The sequence below is a fragment of the Sparus aurata genome, chromosome 10, assembly GCF_900880675.1.
Source record: "Sparus aurata chromosome 10, fSpaAur1.1, whole genome shotgun sequence".
Taxonomy (NCBI): domain Eukaryota; kingdom Metazoa; phylum Chordata; class Actinopteri; order Spariformes; family Sparidae; genus Sparus; species Sparus aurata.
Window position 1 is genome coordinate 21,611,459 of NC_044196.1, and position 12,514 is coordinate 21,623,972.

Consider the following 12,514-nt stretch of genomic DNA (forward strand, 5'->3'; position numbering starts at 1 on the left):
AAAAGAAAGTACATTTATAAGGCCCTTTGGTGTGGCATGCACCATTTTTGTATTTTTTGTTGAAATAGGGTAATTTAGGGCTTATATTTAACTGTTTAACTTAAAATATTCATCACAAAATACTAACATACAGAATCTTTTTTCTCATTCCTTCAGGCACATCCACATGCATAGCATCCGGTGATCCCCACTACACCACCTTTGACAAACGCAAGTACAACTTCATGGGTAGCTGCAGTTATTTGATGTCTGCACCATGCAATGACACAACTCTGCCGTACTTTGAGGTCCATGCGGACAATGAAAATCGCTTTAACAGGCCCACCATCTCCTACGTGAAGGCTGTACATGTACATGTAAAAATGGTGAAGATCTCCATCCTCAAAGGTGGCACTGTGCAGGTAAGACACGAGGGAAGGAACTACCAAAGATGTTTAACATGCACCTTTTAGGTTACTAATGCCATTGTAGCTCTAAATGTGTACCTAACTTTTTCCTCTGTAGTCAGTCATTATGTTGTTCTTCTTTCCCCATACAGGTGAATGGGACCAATGTTAACCTGCCAGTGACTCCAGCCCCTGGAGTCTCTGTGTTCAAGTCAGGAAAGCACTACACTGTGTCCATGGACTTTGGTGTAACTGTTCGCTATGATGGAAACCACTTCATGGACATCAAAGTGATCAAAGAGTAAGTGAAGACTCAACAGATGCTAAATCATTATGTGTTCTTACCCAAAGCACACACTGCATCCTATTTTTAATGGACATTTTGAAATGATGCCAATAACAAACTCTGATAATCACTGAAAACACTACTTGGCTGGTATGACAATAAATGGCAAACTCACAAATGTTAGGAGATGTAGTTCTTACCGAGTTGTTGCTCCTCTTTCCACGTCCATGTCTAACCAACAGATTTTTTTTCTGCAACCTGCAGCTACCAAGACAAGCTGTGTGGACTATGTGGAGATTACGATGGAGATACTAAAGATGATTTCCGCAAACCAGATGGGTCATTGACCAACAAGGCCAATGACTTTGGACACAGCTGGAACACGGACCCAGAGTGAGTAGCATACATTAATATATAGGACACCCACACATGTACTAGTCATTTAGTCACACTAATGGCTCACAATGTCTATATCTCCATACATCAAAATAAATGTAAAGGTTCAGTTTGCCCAATATGATCATCAGGAACAAAAATCAATTCACGAAACTGAGCTGAGCATGAATATGTTTTAGATTAAAGCTGGGGTTGGTAACATCGTAGAAACCAGCAAGAACAAGCTACATTTTAAAAGTAACCGATAAAATCCCACCACCTCCCTCCAGACAACCTCTAGTGTCACTCCTCCGAAATACATGAATGTGCTCTGTCTTATTACACTGACTGCCCTGTAGCTCTTGCTGGCCGGCTGGGAGACGTGCTAGCTGCTAGTTTGCTATGTTCCAAAATCTCTTGTAGCTTCTTGAGACATAAAACACTAGCAACAATAGTGTGTTTTGTACATACATTAGCCACTGAAGGAGAGAGTTGCTGCCAAAGCAGGCCTTTTATTGGGCTCAGTGTCTGTACTATCGCACTGTTAGCACAGCACATTGTTGTTATCGATAACCATATTTAGCTACCTGATGTCTCACTCACATGTAAGAAGACACCTAATTTACCTAAACAACAAACAGCTATTGTTAGTACTCACCACTGTCTTGCTAGTATGTTAGTATTGGGGACAATTTAGCTGCACTTTTTCTGTCATTCTTGTGCCAGAACTTCATTACTGTAGCTCTAGAAATACTTCAATATAGCCTTGTGGCTGACAGGCTATCCAGTGACAAAAGCTTACTAACACACGCAGCTTCTTTAAATGACTGTCTGTGTTGACAGGTGTAATAAGAAGCCTAACACCACCATCCCTGAATGTGATGAAGAAGAGCAGCAACAGTATGAGAGCTCTGGATACTGCGGCATCCTGCTGGACAAAAACGGTCCCTTTGCTGCGTGCCACCCCAGGATCAACCCCAATGTAAGTCGGTACACGTACTAAAGCAAGTGACAATTTCCATTTTCTTTCTTCTATGCTTGTAAAATGTCAGAACTGAGCCAAAGTTGGTTTTGTAGAACTGTATATCTGCCAACTCTGAAAAATATATAGATATGTAGATTCCCTGCAACAAAAGTCTCTATAGACTGTGCTTATTATTAATTGACACACACTGAACCCCAATGGTGCACCACAAGTAACTGCTGGACTTAAAGTTTTTTCAACCATTTCACGTTTCCAGAAACTATAGTTCTCTGAACTCAAAATACATGAGCTTCGAGGTTTTTTTTAGTATTTTGTGCATGGTTCACGTTTTTGTACACAATGTAGATATGACTAATGCACATTTGTAGGTTTTATTCTCTTTGACAACATTTTTCTGTGTGCGTGTGTGTGTGTATGTGTCTTCAGAATCACTTCAAGGACTGTGTCTTTGATCTCTGTGAGCTGGATGGAGCCAAGCCTATTCTCTGTGAAGCCATCGAAGCCTACGTCAATGAATGCCAGGACCGTGGGGTCAACATTGGACCCTGGAGGAACGACACCTTCTGCCGTGAGTGTTGGGTGATCTAGATAGAGAAATGATAAGTGGGTGGAGAAATGTAGGGACGGTATTAAAGTTAAGGTTTCTTATTCAATCTGGGCCAGTATTAATCACCTTTGTCAAATTAGCCAAACATTTTGTGACACAAATTTGGAGTCAATAGCCAAATGTAGGAAGCTTCATAACATACCCTTAGGTAATAGTGTCCTCCATCCTAGATTTACTAAGAGGGACTTTAAGACACTTGATAAATACAGGCCCAGGTCTTAGAATACTGTATACCACTTTGCCTATATTATCACTGACTTCAGCCTCCCATCCACCCTCTAGCTCTGAGCTGTCCGCCAAACAGCCACTATGAGCCCTGTGCAGATGCCTGTCAGGAGACATGTTCTGGAAAACCTTCCTCCTGCAGTGGGCCCTGCTCAGAGGCCTGTGTGTGTGACCCAGGCTACGTCCTAAGTGCTGGCCAATGCATCAAGAAGAGTTCATGCGGCTGCAAACACACCAATGGCCAGTATTATGAGGTAATGTGGGTGTGGGCTGTTTCTGTGGGACCATTTGAATTTTTTAACATAGTGAGGACATTTTGTGTTCAGTTGTGTCTGTGTTTGTATGTGTGTGTGTCCTGTCCTTGTACATTCCTCAGCACGTTTCTCTGTTTGCATGGTGTCCTCTTAAAATGTTAAATTGGAAAACTGGAAAAACCTACTTACAAAACCAGCAGGTGTGCTCACCATGTTAGGATATTGAACTGTCAGTTGTGTTGAAACCCATTTTCTCCAGTGACCCTATATCTTCACTCATGTCAAAACAATTTGTATTCATCAGTCATGATTTTTTTCAAATTTAAGCTACCTCCTACTAACATACTTCAAATCTGTGTGTTTGTCTGTGCGTGTGTGTGTATGTGTGTGTGTGTGTGTGTGTGTGTGTGTGTGCCAGCCTGGAGAGGAGTTCTATGCAGAGGACTGTAACCTGAAATGTAGATGTGATGCTCCATTCGTTACCTGTGTGGCCTCTGAGTGCCCTCCAATGCAGGAGTGTAAAGTCCAGGATGGAGAGCTGGGATGTTATCCCACCAGTAAGTTAACAACCTTTGTAATACTAGCCATACGTCAACTGAACTCAATTTGAATTATTTGATACTTACAGGAAGAGTGTGGCAGAATATGATCTCATTGCTGTAGTTAAGCAGATGTTTTGCGATGTAGATCCAAACCAGGGAGTCATGCTGTTTGAGGTTGAGGCGAAGTCTGAACAAATGAGTCTTTTGTGGAGATGGTGCGTGATTCCGCTGTCCTGACATTGGTCGGTAGTTTGTTCCACCGCTGAGGTGCCAAAACGGACAAGTGTCGCGACTTCGCTGAGCAGGATTTGTTTGCTCTAAGCAGATGCTGATGCAGTAGAGCGATGTGGTCTGACCAGAACTATGAAATGCCAGCTAAAGCCAAAATCAGAAGAGAACTGAACTCTGAACCAATCCATGCTTTGTTGAGAGGTTACGGTTTAAGAAAGGAGTAGCCATTGTTACCAAACCTGTGGACTGTGAGTTCAGCTCTGTTGTAGTCTGATGTTCTAGGGTTGTTCAGAGTGCTTGTCTCTCTTTCTCAGGCTCTCAGGACTGTGTGGTGTCTGGAGATCCTCACTACAACACGTTTGACAAGAAGTTCTACACCTTCATGGGCACATGTACCTACACACTGGCCAGGACTTGCAAGAACAACACAGGTACATGTTTGGAATTTATTTTACACGGGTATTGTTAATATATAGGTAAAAAAAAAAATGTTTTATTGGTCTGGTTGTTTAAGAATAAAAGGTTTGAATAGTTAATCCTAAATCACTTTTTATGCGACTGATGCATTGACATTACTCAAAATAGCTTATATTGGAGCAAAATTGTATTGCTGTGATTTTCTACTTGTTTAAGAGTGACAAAAGACAAAAGAAAAACAATACGACTATGTGATTTAATGAGTCATCCATGAAAGAGTTAATATCACAACCTAACATGGTTGCAACATTATAAACATGCCATAACTCTTGTGCTTATGCCATAACACCTTTAGATGACACATATATTCAAGTGATCTGGTCAAATCTGATCCCCTGGAGGTCACAGTGGCACTGCAGTTACATGCTAGAAACCCGTATTTCTGTGCCAAACAAAATCTTCTCATGTGGTTACATGACAACTGATGTCACTGCAGAATTTAAATGCATTGACTGTGTCAGAAGTTGGAAACTGGATTACCGACCACCTGCGTGTGAATATAATTATATCTTTTAATATAATTATATCTTTGGTTACATTTGGTCTTGTGCTCCCTGTACAGGTCCTTGGTTCTCAGTGGAGGCAAAGAATGAGGAGAGAGGAGTGACTGGAGTGTCCTACCTGAGAAAACTCTACGTCACTGTGAATGGAATCACTGTGACCCTTATGAAGGCCAGGAAGACACTGGTCAGTATGGGCAACATTGACCTCAACATACAATGTATTCTGTGCCTGTAGATAACATTCACAAGCTGTCACTGTCACAGGAAGATGACTGGGTAAAACGTGTGCATAAACTGTACATCTGCCACACGCGCGCGCACACACACACACACACACATACACACACACACAGATCATTCTAGCATTTACTTTGTGAGGACCAGGCAAAATGTCCTCAGAAGAAAGGTGGGACTTGTAGAGTTGGTCCACACAAGCACAGAAAAATAAACACACGCATGCATACATTCACACATGTACACACACAGACACACAGTATCTGTATCTATCAGTAGCTGTATGTCTCTATCAATCTTAATCTTCTAGTTTAGTGAAATTACAACTGAAAGCCTGTTTCTTCTTCTGGTCACCCTTTTCTTTTATCTAATCCTCATTCCTTGAGTTTTATCTCTTTTAATGCCATAATCCCTGAAATCTCTCCACATTTGTCCTCCTCAGCATTTCCCATACGTGTTTGTTCTGCACACAGATTAGGCAGCTTCTCCTTGTGTCAATGCACTGTCACCCCCCAAAGCTAGACAGCAGGAGATCTAAATCCTTGTGCGCTGGGTTTATACATCGATCTTCTGATCTCTGATGCATCAAAATGAAAAACTGATGGAGAACTATAACTATGTAACAACTAGAGACCATCTTGTTATGGGATTACACTGGCCTCAACACCCTTCAACATGTTGAAGTTGGACCACACTTGTAATGCAATTCAGCCTTCATTTAGTGTCTCTGATGTGCTACGAACACAAAGCACACTATATGTAATTTGTCATACCTGTAGCTCCTGTCTCACAACATCTTTATGTTCTCTTTTTTGTCTCTGGCAGGTGAATGGATTGCGGGTGGCCCTCCCTCACTCCCCCTCTCCTCTCATATCCCTCAGTCTTGCCGGCCAGTACATCACGCTGCAGACAACCTTCGGTCTCCGGGTGCGCTGGGATGGAAACCATTACGCCCAGATCTCAGTTCCCAGGTCAGTATAGAGGTTGGAAATCCTGCTTTTTAATGTATTTTTTGACCTTGTCATGGCTTTATTGATCATGCCAACAATACTTATTTTCATCTTGCATCAATAACCCTTTCCCGTCAGTTTGTTCCTGAATTAAGTTAATTGGCCTATCCTTATATTTTTAAGTCTTCATCTTCATTCTCTTTGACTTTGTCCCTTCAGCTCCTACTATGACCAGATGTGTGGTCTCTGTGGTGACTACGATGGGACTCCCAACAATGACTTCACCAAACCAGATGGTACTCTGGTAGGAAATGTCAATGACTTCTGCAACAGCTGGCAGACAGAAGAGGATGAGGATGACTCGTGAGTACACATGTATTCATCGTTGTGCCGTAGTCAGAGAATCTTGCGAATTTTCTTCAAAAATTCCTGGAAATTCAAGCATGTAATTTAGTTAAATGTGATAAGGCTCATGGATGGAATGTATCATCTGTACATGCATTCAGTTAGTTAGAGGTTGGGAATGGCAACAACATGTACATTATATAAACTATATATCCGTATATAAACTGTATGGATTTACAATTATGTCCTGATTCTGAGTTCCCAATGGGACATTTGTCACACAAGGAATATGTTTCCTGAGACAATTAATTATATCATTTAGCAAAATCATTTGTAATGTGCAAAGAACAAATAATTCTGAGGTAACAAATGTCAGAGATTATTCTGCGCTCAAAATACCTCATTGCTGCGCTTAGAATTGAGACACAAATGTAACGCTATACATTTCTCCAATAAGATATCTGCTCAGTATCTAAATGCCTCTCGACATAATTCTTGAGGATAAATGAAAATGAAATTCTGTCGATTTGTGGAATTGAGTGTGACCCTGTTGTTACTCTGTTGTTGTGTCTTAACCGATCAGGTGTACCCCAGGCACCAAGCCTGACCCAGACTGTGACCCCAATCTTGAGGCTGAGGTGGTGAAACCAGAAAAATGTGGAAAAATCAAAGACCCTGCAGGACCCTTCAGGTGAGAAAACAACCCCTTTTTCAGAATTAGTTATATTACGAAATGAATTCCTTGCTGAAACATGACTGAAATATGAAATAGGGCTGTAAATACCCTGGGGGGTATGTTGTTTGTATATTGTATATTGTTTATACATACATTTGTGTTCTAGAACTGAGACACTTTTAGTTGAATGGGTAAAGTATCAAAAATATCAGATCCTGCATTTCCTATGACACAACTCAGTAGCTTCTCTAGCTGGACTTTTAATGGCCAAACTGATAAATGGCCAAACTCCACTCCCATGGTTTGTACCACATGCTTCCTGTTATGAATTTGTACTCTACAAGCCCAGGTTGAGAAACCCTTGGTTACACCACGATCTGGGATATTGTCTGTGTAGTGCCCCATTAACAATTTTGATAATATTAAAACATTTGAAAAAAGCATTTGGTCTTAATTATTATAAGGTTTCTTAGTTTCTCAAGGACTTGGCCCTGTGACATCAATGGCTACTCCTTTGATTAGTTTTTTGCCATCTGTTCATAAAAATATGATAGCTTCAAATGCACATTAGCATGGATGGTCCAAATTGTCTATTTTCTAGCTTTCTAAATATACAAAATGGTGTCACTCAGCGGTCCACAATATGACATATTTAACAAAAAAATGTATGCAGACAAAACCATTCTGTAAAGTTCTGCCATAAGCAATTGCAAGTAAGGATCAGCAATCTGCTATTAATTTTCCATTTTGTAGTTGGAGCAGAGTCTTTATTTAATTTATTGACAAATACCCAACATTTTCTTCATGAGCAAGCCCAAACTGCCAATACCTCACGCAGAACTGGACTCTGAGCTTCTCCTCACCAATCTGAATGAGTGTTTTCTCTGTTCTAGGGAGTGTATCAATGTGGTGGATCCCACTCCGTTCTTCCAGAGCTGCGTATATGACATGTGTCGGTTCAATGGCCAGCAGCATGTACTGTGTGATCAGCTCCAGGCTTACACTGACGCTTGCCAGAGTGCTGGAGCCAAAGTCCACCAGTGGAGGACTCCAGACTTCTGCCGTGAGTACTTCAACATGACATACCGTCTTTTTCCGAAGAGGATCATTGTATTCTCTGCTTCTGGCTGGGGCACAGGACATCCTGCTAACAGGAGCCATCTTCTTTAGTCTGAAGAAATGTAAAGAATAATAAATATCCCTTTCTCCTCATATAGCAAACACCTTAACCAGTGTAACTTAACTTTTCATCCTTGTCTCTCACTGCTCATCCTTCAATCACTCCCTGTGTGTATCCTACCCTCCTGTATATTGCCCTTTCCAAATCCCTTTATCTTACACTTAAACCCCCCCTTCTCTGTTTCTCCACACAGCCCTGACCTGTCCTCCCAACAGCTCCTACTCTCTATGTGTGAGTTCGTGTCCAGAGACGTGTCTGGGTGTGGTCGGACCACCAGGCTGTGAGGACACATGTGTGGAGGGTTGTGAGTGCGACCCAGGCTTCATCCTCAGCAATGACAAGTGTGTGGCACTGAAAGACTGTGGCTGTGTGGACACAAGTGGATCCTATCACACTGTGAGTGGGAACAACCTCCAAGTGACTTTAATCATATTCCATTTATCCTGAAGAAAGAAATGACTTATCTCATGCTCGCTGTACCATGAGGTTTAAGTCAGGACACAAAATTAAGCCTCATTTAGAGTTCTAGATAGATAACCTGATAACATGATCACACCAAGAGCAGCATCACAAGCAAAAAATTTAACATACTTCTACTACTACTACTACTACTAACAATAATAATAATGATCATGATAATGACAATAATTATTATTATTTTAATAATAAAAGTACTTGTACATCTTACTTGAAATGACATAATCTCAACCTCAATACCTGATGAACCTATATCCAGTGCCTTTCTACTTCACATCACTGTCCTGTTGTGATATTGGAGTAAACAATCCTATATATATATATATGTATATATATATATATATATATATATATATATATATATGAGTATACTATACTTTATATTTGTGTGTTGAGCCTGATACATGTTGGTCGAAATTGAAAGAATTAGTAATGTTTAAAAGGTTGGTAGTGAGATATCTGATCTACATGTATTGAAATTCAATACAATACCACCACCACAACCTGGAAGCCTCAGTAGATGAAGGGTCTGGTAGATAGAAGGACAAAACTGGATTTGGGGGCAGTCGTCTCTAGTCTTAAGCCATGTCCCAATAAATAGAAAAAAGAAGCTTTTGTCCATAACTATTGGTTTTAACCATTGAAATGTCATAATTGTCAGAGCTTACCATCAGTTTAAAGTCAGTCTATATACATCCTGAATAGACAAATGGACTGTACCTGAAAAATGACATTTTTGTATAAGCTTGATGCATTTACATTTCACTGATTGTATTGTGTCTACCTGTACAGTTCATAATTTGCATTTTGTGTTTGTGTATGTGTGTTTGTGTGTGTTATTGTCAGGTGGGTGATGACTGGTTCTTGGAGGGTTGTGAGCAGAAGTGTGTGTGTCAAGGTGGAGGTGTGATCCAGTGTCACAACAGCAGCTGTAAACCAGTAACTGAAAGCTGCCAGCTACACGATGGAGAATATGGATGTCATGAACTAGGTATTTTGAACATACATACACACACGCACACACACACACACACACATGTCCAGTCTTTGAGGGGTGTAAACAAAAATCAGTTTAATGGCCCTCATTATCTAAGCTTATATTGTGCTCATATGGGGAATGTCCCTTTATATGGTTGTTCAGAACTTACATACAGGTAGGTATCTTCCTTCTTTCTTTCCTTCTTTCTTTATTCTTCTTCTTCTTTTTATCATCATCATTATTATGATTATGATTATTATTATTATCATTGCTATCATCATGATTAACAACAACAACAATAACAATAATAATAATTATTGTTATTCCTTTTCTTTCTGCTGTACAGACCTATGTCCTCCTAATGCAGAGTATATAGACTGTGGTCCAGCTTGTATCCCCACCTGCATGGAACCCTCCACCAACTGTTCTGGCTCCTGTATCAGTGGCTGCTTCTGCAAACCAGGGTTTGTCTTCAAGGGACGCCACTGTGTGCCGCTGGAGCAATGCGGCTGTTTGGATCACAACAATAATTACTATGAGGTCAGATGTCCTAGTTGATATTTACATTTGCATAAACTACTGCTCAGCACAAAGATACAATGGCAAGACAGTAAATGACAAGATTGTAATGTGTAGTTATAATGACATGACCCTCCAAGCATTGATCCTTGGTTACATTACTTTACAGCCTGGTGAGATTGTATTTGGAGATGGCTGCTCAAAGCTGTGTCGCTGTCAAGGGAACTACACTTTGGAATGTGTTGATAACTCCTGCGAGCCTACTGAGGAGTGTCGCGAAGTTAATGGTGTTTCTGGCTGCTATCCTAAAGGTAATAATGTCTTGTAAATTGTCAAGGAATTGGTACAGGAACTGATGTTCGTGATCGTTCAATTACGGTGCACACATTTGCGCAGCATTCCTTGTAAACATTTTAGTCGTACACAAAAACCCAATTACTAGTATAGTACTAGTTCCAAGATGGATAGAGATAGAGTTTACAGAGAGGGGTAAACTTTTAGGGGCAGATCTTTAAGAGTGTAGTCACAATACAGAGTCACAAATGAATCGTTTGGCCTCTGCCTTTTCATATTCTATGTCTCTTATTAAAAAGAAAGTACATTTATAAGGCCCTTTGGTGTGGCATGCACCATTTTTGTATTTTTTGTTGAAATAGGGTAATTTAGGGCTTATATTTAACTGTTTAACTTCAAATATTCATCACAAAATACTAACATACAGAATCTTTTTTCTCATTCCTTCAGGCACATCCACATGCATAGCATCCGGTGATCCCCACTACACCACCTTTGACAAACGCAAGTACAACTTCATGGGTAGCTGCAGTTATTTGATGTCTGCACCATGCAATGACACAACTCTGCCGTACTTTGAGGTCCATGCGGACAATGAAAATCGCTTTAACAGGCCCACCATCTCCTACGTGAAGGCCGTACATGTACATGTAAAAATGGTGAAGATCTCCATCCTCAAAGGTGGCACTGTGCAGGTAAGACACGAGGGAAGGAACTACCAAAGATGTTTAACATGCACCTTTTAGGTTACTAATGCCATTGTAACTCCAAGTGTGTAACTAACGTTTTCCTCTGTAGTCAGTCATTATGTTATTCTGCTTTCCCCATACAGGTGAATGGGACCAATGTTAACCTGCCAGTGACTCCAGCCCCTGGAGTCTCTGTGTTCAAGTCAGGAAAGCACTACACTGTGTCCATGGACTTTGGTGTAACTGTTCGCTATGATGGAAACCACTTCATGGACATCAAAGTGATCAAAGAGTAAGTGAAGACTGAATAGATGCTGACTCTTAATATGTGTTCTTACCCCAACTACACAATGCATCATATTTTTAATGGACGTTTTGAAATGATGGAAGTGAAAACACTACATGGCTAATATAAAAACTAGTGACAAACTCACACAAGTTAGGAGATGTAGCTCTTACTGAGTTGTTTTTTCCTGCAATCTGCAGCTATCAAGACAAGCTGTGTGGACTATGTGGAGATTACGATGGGAACACTAAAGACGATTTCCGCAAACCAGATGGGTCATTGACCAACAATGCCAACGAATTTGGACACAGCTGGAACACGGACCCAGAGTGAGTAGCAAACATTAATATTTAGGACTTCCACTCACACACACTTTAAGCCTTTAGTACTAACAACTCACAATTTCTATATCTCCATACATCCAAGTATGTGTAAAGGTTCAGTTCACCCAATGTGAGTGTCAGTAACAAAAATCAGTTTGCAATACTGAGCTGAGCTTGAAATTGAAGTTGGGGTTGGTAACATTATAGAGACCAGCAAGAGCAAGCTCCAAAAACCGACCGATAAAGTCCCACCACCTCCCTGCTGTCAATCTCTAGTGTCACTCCTCCAAAAAACAGGAACTTGCTCTTATTGTGCCCTGTAGCTCTTGCTGGCCAGCTGGGAGATGTGTGTGCTGCTAGTTCGCTATTTTCCACAATCTGTTGTAGCTTCTTGAGACATCGCCATGGCTCTGTTCTTTGTCTCAGGGGCTGTGTGCTTCGTACAAAAATTTGCCGCTGAAGGAGTGAGTTGTTGCCAAGGCGCCCCTTTTATTGGGCTCACCGTTTTTACTCTCGTACTGTTAGCGGAGCACATTGTTGTTATTGCTAACTGTAATTAGCTATGGTCTCACTCACATGTAAGAAAGCACCTAATTTATCACTTATTTTTAATGAAGCTAAACAGCAAACAGCTATTGTAAGTACTCACCGCTGTCTTGCAATTTTTTTTGTATTGGGGATATTTTGGCCT

At 40.7% G+C, this 12,514-nt stretch overlaps 1 protein-coding gene across 5 annotated transcripts in view; it reads left to right on the forward strand.

Annotated features, from left to right (window-relative positions):
• Positions 1-12,514, forward strand: part of zanl (zonadhesin, like) — a 65,804-nt gene that overhangs the window by 31,291 nt on the left and 21,999 nt on the right. For 2 of the 5 annotated variants that reach the window (XM_030430730.1, XM_030430734.1), the window contains 20 exons: positions 157-401; positions 539-687; positions 937-1,065; positions 1,891-2,029; positions 2,459-2,600; positions 2,922-3,118; positions 3,537-3,675; positions 4,206-4,322; positions 4,931-5,055; positions 5,931-6,076; positions 6,275-6,418; positions 6,984-7,091; positions 7,970-8,139; positions 8,450-8,652; positions 9,580-9,724; positions 10,059-10,252; positions 10,401-10,542; positions 10,976-11,220; positions 11,358-11,506; positions 11,701-11,829. In XM_030430730.1, the coding sequence (XP_030286590.1) occupies positions 157-401; positions 539-687; positions 937-1,065; positions 1,891-2,029; positions 2,459-2,600; positions 2,922-3,118; positions 3,537-3,675; positions 4,206-4,322; positions 4,931-5,055; positions 5,931-6,076; positions 6,275-6,418; positions 6,984-7,091; positions 7,970-8,139; positions 8,450-8,652; positions 9,580-9,724; positions 10,059-10,252; positions 10,401-10,542; positions 10,976-11,220; positions 11,358-11,506; positions 11,701-11,829 (3,157 nt within the window). The remainder of the gene's footprint in view (positions 1-156; positions 402-538; positions 688-936; positions 1,066-1,890; positions 2,030-2,458; positions 2,601-2,921; positions 3,119-3,536; positions 3,676-4,205; positions 4,323-4,930; positions 5,056-5,930; positions 6,077-6,274; positions 6,419-6,983; positions 7,092-7,969; positions 8,140-8,449; positions 8,653-9,579; positions 9,725-10,058; positions 10,253-10,400; positions 10,543-10,975; positions 11,221-11,357; positions 11,507-11,700; positions 11,830-12,514) is intronic. The other 3 variants (XM_030430733.1, XM_030430731.1, XM_030430732.1) reach the window with 3 other exon arrangements.